The sequence below is a fragment of the Garra rufa genome, chromosome 16, assembly GCF_049309525.1.
Source record: "Garra rufa chromosome 16, GarRuf1.0, whole genome shotgun sequence".
In the NCBI taxonomy this organism is placed as follows: Eukaryota; Metazoa; Chordata; class Actinopteri; order Cypriniformes; family Cyprinidae; genus Garra; species Garra rufa.
This window is the reverse complement of record NC_133376.1, coordinates 11,801,311-11,821,210: the sequence shown is the minus strand read 5'-3', so window position 1 is coordinate 11,821,210 and position 19,900 is coordinate 11,801,311. Positions and strand designations below refer to the sequence as shown.

At 38.7% G+C, this 19,900-nt stretch overlaps 2 protein-coding genes across 15 annotated transcripts in view; both read right to left on the bottom strand.

The window, feature by feature from the left end:
- Window positions 1-19,900, bottom strand: part of LOC141288866 (protocadherin gamma-A11-like) — a 143,947-nt gene that overhangs the window by 100,218 nt on the left and 23,829 nt on the right. For 2 of the 14 annotated variants that reach the window (XM_073821065.1, XM_073821076.1), the window contains exon 1: window positions 16,578-18,953. The exons of 8 other annotated variants lie outside the window; for them this stretch is intronic. In XM_073821065.1, coding sequence (XP_073677166.1) covers window positions 16,578-18,953 — 2,376 coding nt within the window. Of the gene's footprint in view, window positions 1-1,344; window positions 3,781-7,041; window positions 9,495-16,577; window positions 18,954-19,900 lie in introns of those variants that run through there. 4 more of the 14 variants (XM_073821050.1, XM_073821069.1, XM_073821051.1 and 1 more) reach the window with 3 other exon arrangements.
- On the bottom strand, window positions 11,963-15,589 carry LOC141288961 (protocadherin gamma-A11-like). The gene is made up of 2 exons (XM_073821160.1): window positions 15,166-15,589; window positions 11,963-14,056 (listed from the first exon to the last, which is right to left on the bottom strand). The coding sequence occupies exons 1-2, from the start codon at window positions 15,505-15,507 to the stop codon at window positions 11,963-11,965; spliced, it is 2,436 nt and encodes an 811-aa protein (XP_073677261.1). The 5' UTR covers window positions 15,508-15,589.

Here is a 19,900-nt window from a genome sequence, read left to right as displayed (position 1 = left end):
TATTATACCATAAATATTTAACGTATTTGTAGTGAACTATATTAGTATTTAAATAATTCACCCTTATAGGCTGTTTGTGTGTGAGCTTAATGACTTTCTGCACTTGCTATACTATATACTTAAGGGCGGTAAAAGTACTACAATTTTTTATTCTAGTAATTTTATAATAAATCGAAAAGCAAGACGTCTTGAAAATAGAGGGAGTTTGAAAGGCAGCTGCATAATAAAATAATCCTCTGCTGCCATCTATTGGTTATATGCGGTAATTCCATATTATTTTAGCCAAAAAAAGAGTTTTCGTGAAGTCATTTTTTCCGATGCCGTTTTTATGAATGAAAAGTGAGTCCTTGAAGTACATTTTATTTCACAGCTGTAGAGTTAGAAAATAATAAAGGCTTTAAAATATTGCAAGATTTTAAAAATGTGTTCATGACTATGAAGGCAAGTTAGTGGTTATCAAAAATATGATTAAGATGTCCTTGAAGAGAAATATCGCTAGCTAGCTAACGTTAGCATAAACACATTATGGTAGTGTTTAACTGTCAGCATTTAAATGTACAACTATGCAGATAGGGAGAGTACGGGATTGCCAGGCTCTGCATTTAAATTATTTAGCTATTTAAATTATGTTGTTAAATAATATGAAATTGAATGTTCATGCCGCTAACATTGTTTATAATGTTGCAATTATATTTTTTCTCAGTTTCTGATAAGAACGAGGCAGTAGATGAGTCTCACGAGTGTCCAGCTATATAGCACATATAAAATGAGCCTCAGCGGAAGTTTACGAGCTGGTTTATCTTTATGCGGAAGTTCTAAAGAACGCTCTGTGCATAAGGTCAATTAAATTACAGATTGTCTATAAGCTTTTTTTATGAACGTACAATGTTGCCAGACATTGCTACGAAAAACAAGCAATTACAAAAAGAAAGAAAACGATATCCGAAATAAGTTCAAAGTTTGTGTTTTGTAAATAAGATTAATATATCACTAACACTAACGTTCAACTTTCCACTTTATAAACGTCCCAAAATGTCACACTAAATTGGACAAACGAGTCAAAAATCACGTATAACAGGTGGATCTGGCAACAAACGGAGGCTGCACCCGCGCTCTCACTCAACGCGTTCTCAAGCCCCGTTTACTGCGCTAGCTTCTCGCAGCAACATGAATTGCAAACAATCATGTGATATGAGGTGGTTTAAATGGCTAAATAATCATTCAAAGAGCTTGACATTTTATTTTTGAATATAAAAAATGACCGAGGTCCGGACCTCGGTGACCTCATATATATATATATATTTCTATAAATTGTGTAAAGATAAAAAAAAAAAAAAAACATACCTGAGAAACATTCTCTATTCCCTCGGCAAAATCGTTAAGATCATCGGCGGAATGAGCCTTTTTCAAAGTCAGGTCATCAATCAGTGTGCCCTCATTATAAGATCTGACGAACTTGAAGTCACTAGTGCGCGAGCCAGTGGTCAGGTATGCGTCATAATTGTAATTGCTCCGGAGAGTCCCCGCGCCCTCAACCTCTGCGTAATTTGGAGGGAGATACGCGCTGGGAATGGCCACAGCTCCATCAAAAAGCAGTCTGGGCTTTCTCTTGCGACAAAACCTCACGGCCAAGATGATGATGATGAAGGTCAGGAAGAAAGTGGAAACGGACACCAGCGCGATGATCAAATAAAACGTCAGTTTGGAGCTGCTGTCGTCACGAGACATGTCTTTCAGTTCTGGAACTTCAGCCAAGTTATCTGATATAAGTAAATACAATGCACACGTGACTGAGAGAGAGGGCTGTCCGTTATCTCTCACAGACACAATGAGGTTCTGTTTTATGCTGTCAGATTCAGAAATGTCCCGCTGCGTCCTGATCTCTCCACTGTGGACACCGATAGTGAAAAGTCCCGGATCTGTTGCTTTAATAATGTGATACGAAAGCCATGCATTCTGGCCAAAATCCGCGTCCACGGCAATCACCTTGGAGACCAGGGAGCGTGCCTGAGCAGCTTTGGGTAGCATCTCTGTCATGAAGGAGTTTCCTTCCGGAGAGGGGTATAATATCTGAGGGGAGTTGTCATTCTCATCCGTTATGAAGACATTTACGGTCGCGTTACTGCTCTGAGGAGGAGAACCGTTGTCTCTGGCTAACACGAGCACTTTGAAACTTTTCAACTGTTCATAATCAAACGACCTCACGGCATGAATGACCCCGGTGTCTCCGTTAATGGATAGAAAGGAGGAAACCGGTGCGCCATTGATATCAGAGGACAACAGAGAATAAACTACAGTGCCATTCTGTCTCCAGTCCGGGTCTATAGCTGATACTGAACAAACAGACGAGCCCGGTTTGTTATTTTCTTGAACACGAGCTCTGTAATTCTGCTCCTGAAATATAGGTGGATTATCATTCACGTCAGCTACAGTCAAGTGAATATTTTTAGTGGAGGATAAAGGCGGAGAGCCCTCATCAGTAGCAGTAATTGTAATATTATAATCAGAGAGCAGCTCGCGGTCTAATTCACCAGTGGTCACCAGAGAATAGTAATTTTTGATTGAAGGTACGAGTTTAAATGGGACGTTTTGCTGAATGGAGCAGCGCACCTGTCCGTTATTGTCAGAGTCTCTGTCCTGCACATTAATGATGCCAACCTCTGTACCAGGTAACGCATTCTCAGGAATTGGGCTATTCAGTGACTTAATTACTATAACTGGGGAATTATCATTGATGTCAGATATCTCAATAACAACAGTTGCATATGATACCATTCCCAGTCCATCTGTGGCTTGAATTTGAAGCTCAAATGATGACTCCTCCTCATAGTCAAGTGACCCTATTAATGTTATTCTGCCATTACTTGGGTCGAGTGAAAAAACTGTCATGTCACTTTCTGAAATATGGCCAAATTCATATGTCACTTCTCCATTTTGTCCCTCGTCAGCATCAGTAGCGCTCACTGTCACCACTACAGTATCTACAGGAGAATTTTCAGGTAGACTGACTTTATAGACGGTCTGACTAAAGACCGGAGCATTATCATTAGCATCCAGCACAGAGACGTGTATGGCTACAGTACCTGATCTTGGAGGAGTCCCGCCGTCTACCGCAGTAAGAATTAATGTCACCTCCTGTTCTTGCTCACGATCTAATTCTTTATTAAGTACTAGCTCACCATGCATCTTCCCTGTTGTTTTTGCAGTAACAGCCAATTCAAAATATTTGTTCTTTCCTAAATTATACGTTTGAACCGAATTAGTCCCTATGTCTGCATCGTGAGCCTCCTCGAGCAAAAAACGAGCACCTTTTACAGCCGACTCTCTGATCTCAAGTTTTATTACATCTTTTTTAAAGAGAGGAGTATTGTCATTTACATCTTGAATGTTCATGTTAACGCGATGAGATTCAAGAGGATTTTCCAAAACCAGCTCCTGTTTTATAACACATAAAGATTTCTTTCCACAAAGCCCCTCTCTGTCGATTCTCTCCGCTACGGTCAGTTCTCCAGTATTCAGATTAATGTCACAGTATCGTTTTCTGTTACCTTCCGTATCAATGCGAGCCTTACGAGATGACAGTCTGTTCACATCGAGCCCGAGATCCTTTGCTATATTTCCAATCACAGATCCGCGTTTCATCTCCTCCAGAACAGAATAGCTCACTTCTCCATAAGCGGTGTGCAACATAATGGAGACAAAGAGAAGAGCCCGCAGACTAAAAGAAACCGATAACATCCATTTGTTCTTCATTTTAGCTTGAATGATGAACACGTTTGGTTAAATATGTCCTATCCCGTAAAAAAATACTCCGAATTTTCAGCACATGCTAAAGCGAATGCTCTCGACCATGTATATGGCGTCAAAAGGCAGCAGTACAAAAGGGGAATGGCAATATTTCAGGGTGGAGGAATAACAACCACTTTACTTCGCGGGTGCACAGCGACACCGTGAGGTGTAAGCCTGACATTTATTATTATTCTATGCAACAATATAAGCACAATTCTGAAATTGTATTTAATTATTTGTCACATTATTCCTTTGAAATAACAACTGATTTTTCCCACCATAGCTCATTTATAATATTTTATAATTTCAGAGAGAAAACGTAGTTATCCAAAATATTCCTCTTCATGTTCTTTCCAGACAAACACTACCACCTCAAAATATGAAACATACTGAAACAAAGTGTCACATTTCAGAACACCAATTCTAGACTCAATACAAGCAAACTGATGAGCACAGACTTTATTCTTTTCTGTGTGAGAAACTGCTAATACCATTGAATACAAGCAAATAGGCTGTGAAAAACTATTGGATGTTTCTTCTACAAAGTGCTTTATTTAAACCCCCCAAAATACTGACATTTCACTGAAACGTGCCATGATTATTGGCACCCCTAGAAATTCTTATCAGTAACATCTAACTGAAGTATATTGCTAATCGTATTGTATGTTTGTTTGTTTTTCCTCTGACAAGCCGCAGTGATTAATGATGAGAACAAATCAGTAAATGATTGTAAGAAAAAGGTTGAAAATTACCATTTCTATAAGCAGGTCAATAAATAAAAAGTTTAAATAATCTGGAGATCAAACATAAAAAAAATATTTAAGTACAACAATACAATTATTCTTTCAGATATTTCTTTTAAAGGTAAGGTTAGATTTTTGTAAATATTTTTAAATGAAAGAGCAATACATTACCAAGCAAAGACACTTAAACAAATAATACAGATTACAGTCATTTTAAGCACAATACCAAAAGACAATCATTTAAAGACAATAAGTAAAAATAATAATAATAATAACTACCATATTATTTTTGGCTTCCTAAATTATGATTCCTTTGTATTTTACAGGATCACTGCATGTCATTTACCATCTTTAAGGAAACACTTGAATATTAAACAAACAAAAAAGGTTCATATAATCTGGAAAAAAAAAAAGATAAATGATCGCTAAAACTTAGAAAACACAGCAATCAGCATAATAATGCACAATCATTACTTAAAAAGTGTACCTGGAAAGTTTCAACTTTCCAGGTACACCAGTATATTCTCAAAGGACTGAGTTTTTGAAAAAGTAAAAAAGTAAAAGTAAAAAAGTAACTAATTGCTATACTTAGTTACTTTTTATGGAAATTAATGCACTGCATTACTTTTTTAACCTGGGCAGGGCTTGCTTGTTTGTTTTTTAATATAAAAAGTACTATTTATTAAACATGTAAAAGCCCCTCCACACCAAAAAGTAAAATGAACATGCCTCAGGCTAAAGGAAATGTAAATTAACGTCTGTACAGTAGAACGCAGGAGAATAAAATGTTCAACACTTATATTCAATAAAAAAAACAAAAAAAAAAACAACAACAACACAAATGTTATATTTATCTAAAGTCATTAAACATAAAACACTTCCTCCTCTATAAATACATGCAGTTTACAGAAAATATAGGAAGCAATATTTATCGTATATATCGAGATCTACTATATGCAGTAAGGCGGTAAGCAAGTACAGTTTTTCAGCACCATGGACAGCAATTCAAATGAATTGGAAAGAAGTTATTACACCGAGGCATTACAGTTACACGAGAAAGACACATTTTAACATGACTTGAAATTCCACCACAATTTATTGATAAAATTAAATTCCTAATGGCAAACTCTCATCCAAATAAAATGCATCACGAAAAGGGGGAAAAACCAGCTATATTATATTTGCGTGCAAAAACCACTAGTTTATTATTATGGCTACATTCATGAACATGAAAACAAAAGTCTGACAAGCACCTGTATTGGTTAAAAGACAACCTGTTGCTTTATAATGATAAAAAAGAAAAATTCTGAAAAACTAAATTCAGCAACAAAGCAAGATTACAGTCAAATTACTTAAATGTCTAAATAAAACAACTTAATAGACACAAAACTGGGATTCCCATAACCCATTATAAAAACAAACGCAGTAAGAAAATAAATAACTGGCAGGCAAGGCCCTTCATCATTCCTGTATGTGTCTGGTGTGGAAAAACATGACTGTACTAGAACTTGACATCTAACTAAAGGTCTCCCCAGAAGAGTTGTTATCAGTGTTGAGGTTACTATTAAAAGTAATGCATTACTATATAGCGCTAGACCCTAAAAAAGTAACTAATTGCTATACTTAGTTACTTTTTATGGAAAATAATGCAATACATTACTTTTTTAATCTGGGCAGGGCTTGCTTGTTTGTTTTTAATATAAAAAGTACTTTTTTTTTTTTTTTTTTAAATGTAAAAACCCTTTTAGTAGAACGCAGGAGAAGAAAGGTCAACACTTATCTTCAATAAATAAATAAAAAAAAAAACACAAATGTTATATTCATTTAAAGTCATTTTTGCATATTAGTATGGTTGAATTGGATAATCGAAAGACAGCAGCAAACACACAGATTAATAAAATGGGATAAAATATAAGGGTGTTTGTGTTAATATTTAATTATTGGAGGTTTGCGCCATATTCTGAGTTCACATTTCAGTTTTAATACTGAATATGTTTTTGTACAAATAATATGATGAGTAAATCTAGTCACATTTAGTCTAGAACTAGAACTGTTTACACTATGCACACAACGGACACATTGGGATTCAAGTTTGGACTTTGTAAAGGCCAGTCAAGTTCTTCCCTGTCAGAGTCTGTAAAAATCTCTAGAATGTTATTCAATGGTGAAACATTAAGATTTGCTTTCGCTGGAATTACTAGAATCACTCTGTTAATCAGAATGAGGTTTTTGAGCATGTTAGATATAAAGATACATACATTTTAAATGGATATAATATGATAATGACTAATTACAATAAATAACCTTCTCACTAATAATTTCTATCCTTCAATAAAAATCTGCTGTCCGGTCATATATGTGCAAATTATTTGATTAAAATGAGCACACTTCTGACAAAAACCACTGACGCCCTACTCACACACTACGGAGAACTCTTAAAAAAAAAAAAAGTAAGCAAGGATGCAAAATTACCATATTAAACCATTAAGAACAAAGTAAAAACGCCTACCTCGGAAAAAGCAATGCTCACTCCATCAAGCCCTTCAAGATCATCCACAGCGGACTGAGTTTTTTTCAGAGTCAGGTCAGCAGTCAGCGTGTTCTCATTATAAGATCTGACGAACTTGAAGTCACTAGTGCGCGAGCCAGTGGTCAGATATGCGTCATAATTGTAAGTGCTGCGGAGAGTTCCCGCGCCCTCCACCTCTGCGTAATTTGGAGGGAGATACGCGCTGGGAATGGCTACAGCTCCATCAAACAACAGTCTGGGCTTTCTCCTGCGACAAAACCTCACGGCCAGGATGATGATGATGAAGGTCAGGAAGAAAGTGGAAACGGACACCAGCGCGATGATCAAATAAAACGTCAGTTTGGAGCTGCTTTCGTCACGAAACATGTCTTTCAGTTCTGGAACTTCAGCCAAGTTATCTGATATAAGTAAATACAACGCGCACGTGGCTGAGAGAGAGGGCTGTCCGTTATCTCTCACGGAAACAATTAGGTTCTGTTTCATGCTGTCAGGTTCAGAAATGTCCCTCTGCGTCCTGATCTCTCCGCTGTGGACACCGATAGTGAAGAGTCCCGGATCGGTTGCTTTAATAATGTGATACGAAAGCCATGCATTCTGGCCAGAATCCGCGTCAACGGCGATCACCTTGGAGACCAGGGAGCGCGCCTGAGCAGCTTTGGGTACCATCTCGGTCATTAAGGAGTTTCCTTCCGCGGAGGGGTATAAAATCTGAGGGTAATTGTCATTTTCATCCGTTATGAAGACACTCACGGTCACGTTACTGCTCAGAGGAGGAGAACCGTTGTCTCTGGCTAACACCAACACTTTGAAACTTTTTAACTGTTCGTAATCAAACGACCTCACAGCATGAATGGCTCCGGTGTCTCCGTTAATGGATAGTAAGGAGGACACCGGTGCGCCACTGACATCAGAGGACAACAGAGAATAAACTACAGTGCCATTCTGTCTCCAGTCCGGGTCTGTAGCTGATACTGAACAAACAGAGGAGCCCGGTTTGTTATTTTCTTGCACATGAGCTCTGTAATTCTGCTCCTGAAATACAGGTGGATTATCATTAACGTCAGCTACAGTCAAGTGAATATTCTTAGCGGAAGATAAAGGCGGAGAGCCCTCATCAGTAGCAGTAATTGTAATATTATAATCAGAGAGCAGCTCGCGGTCTAATTCACCAGTGGTCACCAGAGAATAGTAATTTTTAATTGAAGGTACGAGTTTAAATGGGACGTTTTGCTGAATGGAGCAGCGCACCTGTCCGTTATTCTCAGAGTCTCTGTCCTGCACATTAATGATGCCAACCTCTGCACCAGGTAACGCATTCTCGGGAATGGGTATATTCAACGATTTATTAATGATAACCGGTGCATTGTCATTAACATCTGTAATTTCTATTATCACCATTGAGTACGAGGTTAAACCAGCAGAATCTTTTGCTAAAACACGCAACTCATACACCGATTTTTCCTCATAATCTATTGTTCCAACAACAGTTATCTCTCCAGTGTTGCGATTTAATAAGAATAAGGTCTTATCTTCTTCTGAAACATGACCAAATGCATAAGTCACCTTTCCATTTTGTCCCTCATCAGCATCAGTAGCGCTCACTGTCACCACTACAGTATCTCCAGGAGAATTTTCTGGCAGACTGACTTTATAGACGGCCTGACTAAAGACTGGAGCATTATCATTAGCATCCAGCACAGTGACGTGTATGGCTACAGTACCTGATCTCGGTGGAGTCCCGCCATCTACCGCAGTAAGAATTAATTTTACCTCCTGATCCTGCTCACGGTCCAGCTCTTTATTTAATACCAATTCACAGTATTTTCCCGCTAAATCGTTTGATTTAACATATAAAACGAAATTGTCATTGCTTTCCAAAGTATAAGACTGAACGGCATTGTTTCCTATATCCGGATCGTGCGCTTCCTCTAACAAAAACCGTTTTCCTTTGTCTGCTGATTCACTGATTTCCATTCTGATGACATCCTCGTCAAAATTCGGAGAGTTATCATTTATATCATCAATGTGCAAACTAAATCGATGCAATTCCAAAGGATTCTCAAGCATAAGTTCTTGTTTCAGAACGCATGAAGCTTTCTTCCCACAGAGTCCCTCTCTGTCGATTCTCTCCGCTATGGTCAGTTCTCCAGTACTAAGATTAATGTCACAGTAACGTTTTCTACCTCCTTCAGTATCAATTCGAGCCTTACGAGATGACAGTCTGTTCACATCGAGCCCAAGGTCCTTTGCTATATTTCCAATCACAGATCCGCGTTTCATCTCCTCTGGAAAAGAATAGCTCACGTCTCCATAAGCGGTGTGCGCCATCATGACACAAAAGCAGAGCAAAAGCTCTAAAACAAATCCTACGTTTCTCTTCATTCTCAAACAACAACAAAAAATCACCAAACGTGAAAAAGCGAAATAGTGCAGACCAAAAATGTGCGAAAATGAGTGGGAAAATCTCGAATTAGCAAACGAATCAAATATACAGTGTCGACTTCCCTGTCTTCTCTGCAACAGACAGCCTTTTATAAATGAAAAAGTGGGTGGGAGAATATTATTTGTCTCTGCTACAAAGGTATACAGCGACACCGTGAGGATTTAGGGAAGAATGTATGTATACCACTCAGTTAAAACACTTCCTCGTCTATAAACACATGCTGTTTACAGAAAATATAGGAAGTAATATTTATCGTATATATCGAGATCTACTATATGCAGTAAGGCGGTAAGCAAGTACAGTATTTCAGCACCATGGACAGCAATACAAATGAATTGGAAAGAAGTTATTACAGAGAGGCATTACAGTTACAGGAGAAAGACACATTTTAACATGGCTTGAAATTCCACCACAATGTATGGATTAAGTTAAATTCCTAATGGCAAACACATATACAAATAAACCGCATCACGGAAAGGGGGAAAAACCAGCTACATTATATTTGCGTGCAAAAAACACTAATTTATTATTATGGCTACATTCATGAACATGAAAACAAGAGTCTGACAAGCACCTGTATTGGTTAAAAGAGAACCTGTTGCATTATAAAAAAAATAAAATAAAAAAAAATTCTGAAAACTCAATTCAACAACAGCAACAAAGCAAGATCAGAGTCAAGTGACTTAAATGTCTAAATAAAACAACTTAATATACAAAAATCTGAGATTCCCGTAACCCATTATAAAAACAATCAGCAGTAAGAAAAATAAATAACTCAAGTGTGATATTTCTTATAACATTTCACAACATTGGAGAATATGGTTGAATCATACACCAAGTCCAAACACAGTTAAGTTGAAAACAACAGCAAACAAATATTAAATAAAGGGCAAGTGCAGTTTTTAATGTAAGGCATCAAAAACTTAGAACAAATGGTGATTTAATATTTAAATTTCATCTTTGATGTCCATGGGGTAGGCAAGGCCCTTCATACTTCCTGTATGTGTCTGGTGTGGAAGAACTTGACATCTAATAAAAAGTCTTCTCAGAAGAGTTTTCAATGTTGAGGAAATTTACTATTAAAAGTAATGCATTACAATATCGTGTTACAGCCTAAAAAAGTAACTAATTGCTATACTTATTTACTTTTTATGGAAAATAATACATTACATTAGTTTTGCGTTACTTTTGCATTACTTTTTTAATCTGGGCAGGGCTTGCTTGTTTGTTTTAAATATAAAAAGTACTTTTTTTTTTTAAATGCAAAAGCCCTTTTACACCAAAAATAAAATGAATGTACCTCAGGCTGAAGAAAATGTAAATTAACGTCTGTACAGTAGAACGCAAGAGAAGAAAGGTCAACACTTATCTTCAATAAAAACAAAAACAAACAAATGTTATATTTATTTAAAGTCATTTTTTATTAGTATGATTGAATAATCGAAAGAGAGCAGCAAAGACACAGATTAATAAAATGGGATAAAATATAAGAAAATTCGTGTTAATATTTATGTATTGGAGGTTTGTGCCATATTCTGAGTTTGCATTTCAATTAATTAATTTTGTTTTAATTAATTTTGAAGAATACTGAGTACGTTTTTGAGTAACATGAGTAACATGAGGTAAATCTAGTCACATTTAGTCTAAAGTAAATACTATGCACACAACGCACACATTTACTCACAATTTCTCTCAACATGGGGACAGGAGAGCTGCAGTCAATAAATTGGAAAAACGTGTGTTACTTATTTGAAAAAGTAACTCAGATATTTTCTTGTAAATTTAAAAGTAACGCGTTAATTTACTAGTTACCCAACACTAGATGTTATGCTTTCAAAAACAAACTTCCAACAAGATACAAAAGCATTACTGAGGTCAGGTTGGGTGATGGGGCTTGATTCACTGTTACAATTCATACAAAGGTGTTCAAGTAGGATTCAAGTTTGGACTTTGTAAAGGCCAGTCATGTTCTTCCCCGCCAGAGTCTGTAAAAATCTCTAGAATGTTACTCTATGGTGAAACATTAAGATTTGTTTTCGCTGGAATTACTAGAATCACTCTGTTAATCAGAGTGAGGTTTTTGAGCAAATTACATGTAAAGACATATGGGTGATTCTTCAATTAAAGGCTCTTTTGACCACATGAAATGTCAGAAATATAACCATTCAATCTATTTAATACAATTTATCACATTCCCTTTAAACTTTAAATGGACACAGTATGATAATGATTAATTACAATAAATAACCCTTCTGATCATTTCTAACCTTCAATAAAAATCTGCTGTCCTGGCATAGCTGTGCACTGCTGTGACTTTAGGTTATTAGATTTCTCTAATAACCAAAATTATTTTATTAAATGAGCACACTTCTGACAAAAACTACTGACACCCTACTCACACACTATGGAGGACTCTAAAAAACAAGAAAATTTAAGAAAGGCTGCAAAAGTACCCTATTAAACCATTAGGAACAAGGTGAAAACGCCTACCTCGGAAAAAGCAATGCTCACTCCATCAAGCCCTTCAAGATCACCCACAGCGTTTTTTTTCAGAGTCAGGTCAGCAGTCAGCGTGTCCTCATTATAAGATCTAACGAATTTGAAGTCACTAGTGCGGGAGCCCGTGGTCAGGTATGCGTCATAATTGTAAGTGCTGCGGAGAGTTCCCGCGCCCTCCACCTCTGCGTAATTTGGAGGGAGATATGCGCTGGGAATGGCTACAGCTCCATCAAACAACAGTCTGGGCTTTCTCGTGCGACAAAACCTCACGGCCAGGATGATGATGATGAAGGTCAAGAAGAAAGTGGAAACGGACACCAGAGCGATGATCAAATAAAACGTCAGTTTGGAGCTGCTTTCGTCACGAGACATGTCTTTCAGTTCTGGAACTTCAGCCAAGTTATCTGATACAAGTAAATACAACGCGCACGTGGCTGAGAGAGAGGGCTGTCCGTTATCTCTCACGGACACAATGAGGTTCTGTTTCATGCTGTCAGATTGAGAAATGTCCCGTTGCGTCCTGATCTCTCCACTGTGGACACCGATCATGAAAAGTCCTGGATCAGTCGCTTTAATTATGTGATACGAGAGCCAAGCGTTCTGGCCAGAATCCGCGTCAACTGCGATCACCTTGGAGATCAGGGAGCGCGCCTGTGCAGCTTTGGGTACCATCTCTGTCATGAAGGAGTTTCCTTCCAGAGAGGGGTATAATATTTGAGGGGAGTTGTCATTTTCATCAGTTATGAAGACATTCACGGTTACGTTACTGCTCAGAGGAGGAGAACCGTTGTCTCTGGCTAACACCAACACTTTGAAACTTTTCAACTGTTCGTAATCAAACGACCTCACAGCATGAATGACCCCGGTGTCTCCGTTAATGGATAAAAAGGAGGACACTAGTGACCCACTGACATCAGAGGACAACAGAGAATAAACTACAGTGCCATTCTGTCTCCAGTCTGGGTCTGCAGCTGATACTGAACAAATAGAGGAGCCGGGTTTGTTATTTTCTTGCACATGAGCTCTGTAATTCTGCTCCTGAAATACAGGTGGATTATCATTCACGTCAGCTACAGTCAAGTGAATATTCTTAGTGGAGGATAAAGGTGGAGACCCCTCATCAGTACCAGTAATTGTAATATTATAATCAGAGAGCAGCTCGCGGTCTAATTCACCAGTGGTCACCAGAGAATAGTAATTTTTGATTGAAGGTACGAGTTTAAACGGGACGTTTTGCTGAATGGAGCAGCGCACCTGTCCGTTACTCTCAGAGTCCCTGTCTTGCACATTAATGATGCCTACCTCTGTACCAGGTAACGCATTCTCGGGAACAGGGCTGTTTAAAGACTTAATCACTATAATGGGGGCATTGTCATTAACATCTGTAATTTCTATGATTACTTTAGCGTCCGAAGAAAGACCAGAGCCATCTTTTCCCTCAATAAGCATTTCATACCTTAATGCCACCTCAAAATCAATGGGGCCTTCAACTTTAATCTCTCCACTGTTTGGATCTAGAGCAAATAGTACGTTGGCATTTTTCGAAATTCGGCTAAACTCATATGTCACTTCTCCATTTTGTCCCTCGTCAGCATCAGTAGCGCTCACTGTCACCACTACAGTATCTACAGGAGAATTTTCAGGCAGACTGACTTTATAAACATTCTGACTAAAGACCGGAGCATTATCATTAGCATCCAGCACAGTGACGTGTATGGCTACAGTACCTGATCTCGGTGGAGTCCCGCCGTCTACCGCAGTAAGAATTAATGTTACCTCTTTTTGCTGCTCACGATCCAACTCTTTGTCTAACACTAACTCAATATTTTTGCCACCATCTGACTTTGTACTTACAGATAAAATAAAATGATCATTTCTTTCAATCGAATAGCTTTGTACTCCATTCTTCCCTATATCTGCATCATGAGCCTCATTCACGCGGAACCGAGCGCCTTTATCAGCACTCTCACTTATCTCAAGCTTTATTGTATCTTTAGAAAAGGTCGGTGTGTTATCGTTTATATCTTGAATTTGTATTGTGACACGGTGTATCTCCAATGGGCAGTGGCGGTTCTACACGGAGGCCAAGGGAGGCCCGTGCCCCTGTAGACATATCCTTGGCCACCCCTGTGGCCCCCCCTACTGACCAAATAAAAAAATTAATTAATTATGGTTTTACACACGAGCGCCAAAAGCGGAACTAATGCGACGCATCGTTCTACTTACATGGGTAAATTAGAGCGGCGCACACAAACACTGCAGCAACAATTAGAAGTACTCTTGGATAGAGGAGCTACGATTTATTTCTCCTGTTGCAAGAGTCGAAGGTAAGCAAAACAATTTCATTTCGTGAGTGACTTGTTGTTCTTGCACATAACCGTGTTACTTTTGTTTTTCACACTGATAATTAAATCAAGTTTGTAAATGGCTTTGTAAAATCTTTGTTAACGTTAGTTAATAAAAATATACAGCTGTTCATTCAGTTAGTTCATGATCAAGTGCCGGTGTTCAGTTCTGCTGAAATTCTACACCTCTGAGAACTCTCTCATTAAAACAAAGAAAGTGTAGACATGATGTAAATAAGAGATTAATTGTATTGTGTAAATGTGATTTTATTACCTTTTATTAACTTTGAGAGATTGCGATGAACTACAGTAATGTATGAGTGACAGCTTTCCAGTGATTGTAAGGGGAGCGCGCACTTTTAAGACTATAATTAATTCAGAATTTGAATTAATTTATTCACGGATTCACTCTCTGATAACGCAACATCGCCATTGCTATCGTGCAGCACATAGGCTATACATCAGTTACACAAACTAAGAGAAGGTAAAGCAGGTGCTTACTCATCAAAATATGTCTAAACAGCCGCACTGCACGTGTCGACACGCGCCCGTGAGTAAACATTTTTTTTCTTTCACCATGCAGCAAACGTAAAAAAAATTAAACCGTTTAACTTATAGTAAAAATCGGTTAAAATTCTTACTGTCGGTTAACAGTGAACGGTCAATATGAGCATCCCTAAAATGTTTGTATGATTTTAAAGTAAAATAAAGTTTATAATCTTTAAATATCACTTGTTGTCATTTTTTAATGTGCCCCTCTGGTTAAACACTGGCCCCTTCTTGGCCCCCCTAGTCAAATTAGTCTAGAACCGCCACTGCCAATGGGTGTTCTAGAACTAATTCGAAATTAAGAGCACATGAAAGCCCCTCATTACAAATCTCCTCTCTGTCGATTCTCTCCGCTACGGTCAGTTCTCCAGTATTTAGATTAATGTCACAGTATCGTTTTCTGTTACCTTCTGTATCAATTCGAGCCTTACGAGATGACAGTCTGTTCACGTCGAGCACAAGATCCTTTGCTATATTTCCAATCACAGATCCACGTTTCATCTCCTCCGGGAAAGAATAGCTCACGTCTCCATAAGCGGTGTGCGCCATAAGCACGAAGAACAAAAAGCCAAACGTCTGATAATTAAGCCAGAAGCTTTCGAAATCCATTTGAAAGTATGCTTTAGATACAAGATGCAACAGAAAACGTAAATCTCAATACTAAATCTACAACAATACACAAAAGACTCGGAGAATCAGTTAACGTCGACGTTTTTCAATAAAAAACGAACTAGAAGCACTGCTAATGACATCACCAACAGGGTGGAGACAATAAATACGTTTTTGTCGATGATATTGCAGGTAAACAGCGACTCTATGTGTTTAAATGAGAAACTGCATAACATTTAGTGCTCCAGAAGGTTTAAGTTACAGTAATATGACTTAACTCCAATGATACACAAAGAAACTACCTCACAATATCAAGAGTCTTTGATTGTTAACATTCTAATAGGGGAAAAATTTGAAAAACATTTTTACAATATTCCTAAAACTCACTGTTTTATACACAGTAACACAATATGAGAGGGGGAAAACACAATCCATGTATTACTTAAGCAGCACCATGGACAGCAACATTATACACAAGCGAACACCACACAGCTGTTTCAAAAGTTTTTATAAATAAAGCCTACATAAACGAAGCTACAAAAGAAATCAGGACACAACGATGGAACATATATGTAGAAAGACCTGGTTTATCATACATATCAGTACATACAGATTCTCACTGATTTGCTGAAAAAGCAGAAGGAACCACTGAAATTAACATGCAACTTGATACGTTTAATGATTTAAAGGTCTAAAAAATTATCTAAATGACCTGCAAATGTCTATAAACTGTTTTTAAAACAATGCTTCATTCACCAAGAAAAAATGTTTCACCCAAAAAATGCTTAATTGCATAATTGAGTATTTACAAATGCATTTCGCGTCAATGGCCCATCAAAAAGATGCATGCAAACTTTAAAATAATCTAACTTTGCTACATAGTAAATAAGAGATCACGCACACGGCTCAGCATAACATTTAAAAATAAGTATAGAATACAAAATGTTCGTGTTACTTAATACTTAGAACGTTTAACTGTATGGAGTATAACAATGTGTAAGAATTCTTCCAAAAGAAAGAGGTAAATGCTTCACTTAAGACAGTTTAGAGAAAAAAACACTTAGCCCTACCTGAAACGAATCGTTAATTTCCGCATCGAGTCCTTCAAGATCATCCACAGCAGACTGAGTCTTTTTCAGAGTCAGGTCAGCAGTCAGTGTGCCCTCATTATAAGATCTGACGAACTTGAAGTCACTAGTGCGCGAGCCCGTGGTCAGATATGCGTCATAATTGTAAGTGCTGCGGAGAGTCCCCGCGCCCTCCACCTCTGCATAATTTGGAGGGAGATACGCGCTGGGAATGGCTACAGCTCCATCAAACAACAATCTTGGCTTTCTCCTGCGACAAAACCTCACGGCCAGGATGATGATGATGAAGGTGAGGAAGAAAGTGGAAACGGACACCAGCGCGATGATCAAATAAAACGTCAGTTTGGAACTGCTCTCGTCACGAGGCATGTCTTTCAGTTCTGGAACTTCAGCCAAGTTATCTGATATAAGTAAATACAACGCGCATGTGGCTGAGAGAGAGGGTTGTCCGTTATCTTTCACCGACACAATGAGGTTCTGTTTCATGCTGTCAGATTCAGAAATGTCCCGCTGCGTCCTGATCTCTCCGCTGTGGACACCGATAGTAAAAAGTCCTGGATCAGTCGCTTTAATAATGTGATACGAGAGCCACGCGTTTTGGCCTGAATCAGCGTCCACGGCGATCACCTTGGAGACCAGGGAGCGTGCCTGAGCAGCTTTGGGTACCATCTCTGTCATGAAGGAGTTTCCTTCCGGAGAGGGGTATAATATCTGAGGGGAGTTGTCATTCTCATCCGTTATGAAGACACTCACGGTCACGTTACTGCTCAGAGGAGGAGAACCGTTGTCTCTGGCTAACACTACCACTTTTAAACTTTTTAACTGTTCGTAATCAAACGATCTCACGGCATGAATGACCCCGGTGTCTCCGTTAATGGATAAAAAGGAGGAAACTGGTGTGCCACTGACATCAGAGGACAACAGAGAATAAACCACAGTGCCATTCTGTCTCCAGTCCGGGTCTGTAGCTGATACTGAACAAATAGAGGAGCCCGGTTTGTTATTTTCTTGCACATGAGCTCTATAATTCTGCTCCTTAAATACAGGCGGATTATCATTAACGTCAGCTACAGTCAAGTGAATATTTTTTGTGGAAGATAAAGGCGGAGAGCCCTCATCAGTAGCAGTAATTGTAATATTATAATCAGCAAGCAGCTCGCGGTCTAATTCACCTGTGGTCACTAAAGAATAGTAATGTTTGATTGACGGTACCAGTTTAAACGGGACGTTTTGCTGAATGGAGCAGCGCACCTGTCCATTTTTCTCAGAGTCTCTGTCCTGCACATTAATGATGCCAACCTCTGTACCGGGTAACGCATTCTCAGGAACAGGGCTACGTAAAGATTTCAATCGTATCTCAGGTGCATTATCATTAACATCTGCAAGTTCTATCACAACTTTAACATCACTGGATAAGCCAAATCCATCTTTTCCCTCAACGAGTATTTCGTAAACGGCTTCGTCCTCGAAATCAAGTGCACCTGTAACCCGAATTTCGCCTGTATTTGGATTCAAGTGAAAAAGCTTTCTAGCTTTGTCAGAAATACGACTGAACTCATAGGTCACTTCACCATTTTGCCCCTCATCAGCGTCAGTAGCGCTCACTGTCACCACTACAGTATCTACAGGAGAATTTTCAGGCAGACTGACTTTATAGACGGCCTGACTAAAGACTGGAGCATTATCATTAGCATCCAGCACAGTGATGTGTATGACTACAGTACCTGATCTCGGTGGAGTCCCGCCGTCTACCGCAGTAAGAATTAATGATACCTCCTGCTTCTGCTCACGATCCAGCTTTTTTTCTAGCAGTAATTCCAATTTTTTTTCTCCGTCTACATTTGAATTTACACTTAGTTGAAAATTGTCATTTCTCTGTAGACTGTATCTCTGAATTGCATTATGTCCTATATCAGCATCATGAGCCGCATTCAAACGATAGCGAGATCCTCTTTCAGCAGACTCTCTGATTTCAAATGTGATTAACTCCTTCGAAAAAATGGGCGAATTGTCGTTTATATCCTGAATTTGAACTGAAACACGGTGCAGCTCTAATGGATCTTCTAGCATTAACTCGAATTTTAAAACACATGAAAGCCTGTCCCCGCAAATCTCCTCTCTGTCGATTGTCTCCGCTACGATTAGTTCTCCAGTATTCAGATTAATGTCACAGTATCGTTTTCTGTTACCTTCAGTATCAATGCGAGCCTTACGAGATGACAGTCTGTTTACATCGAGGCCGAGATCCTTTGCTATATTTCCAATTACAGACCCGCGTTTCATCTCCTCTGGGAAAGAATAGCTGACGTCTCCAAAAGCGGTGTGCGCCATTAGCACAAAGAACAAAAGGCCAAACATCTCAGCAGTAACACAGAACCTTTAAAATGACCAAATGACCGTGGTCCGCAACACAGCAATAAACACATAAAAATAAAACAAATGCAAATCTAAATTTAGAAAAGCAAATAGGAGTACAGCACATGAGGCAGTCAACGTCGATGATTTTCTAAAAGGAGGCTGAAGCCCTATGTATGACATCAGAAGCAGGGTGGGGAGATGTGTACGCAATGCACACATGGTTTCGCTAGTGAACAGCGACACCTTGAGCTAAAATTAAGACACTGTATGATATTGATATCTCTGACTGGATTTAAAGTGCTGGAATATGCACCGTACTTTGTATACAGCCTGCCAAAAATTAACCTAACCAAGCAGTGACATTCTAACCAAGCAGTGACATTTACTAATAAAAAATACGGCATTTAACACGGCAAAAACTTGATAGACAGGTCTACATTGTCTAAAACAGCGGTTCTTAATTCCAATCCTCGCGTACCCCAGCTCTGCACATTTTGTATGTTTCTCTTATTGCTTCAAATGTTTGTTCTATTCGACTGTAAGTGTCCTGCGAAGTGGAAATCACAGGATATTCCGCCACGATTCCAATTCGAAGCGAACGTATATGTTCCATTCAAAGGCACTGAAGTGTGCGAGATGTTATTTAAATTGTATTTATTTACAGAGGTATATTATGTTACACTTCTCTAGTAAGTTTCGTGTGTGTGTGAAGACGCTGCAGGCAATAGCAAAGCGCAAATCCGTAAATGAATGTTCCGAAGTGAAGTAAACTTCAACAGATTTCCCCTGCTCAGGGAGTAGGGAGCAATGGACACTGTGTTGGGACCATGTCAATCTGAACACAGTTCATGCACGAAGCTCACTTGAGCTGATGATCTGAATCAGGTGTGTTAACAAAGAGAGACATGCAAAATATGCAGAGCGGGGTACGCAAGGACTGGCATTTA

Coding starts and splice junctions, on each gene's coding strand:
- LOC141288961 (XM_073821160.1), bottom strand. CDS start 15,507: ATGGATTTCGAAAGCTTCTGGCTTAATTATCAGACGTTTGGCTTTTTG. Junction 14,057..15,165: donor TTCTAGAACACCCATTGGCA/GTGGCGGTTCTA, acceptor TGCCCATTGGAG/ATACACCGTGTCACAATACA.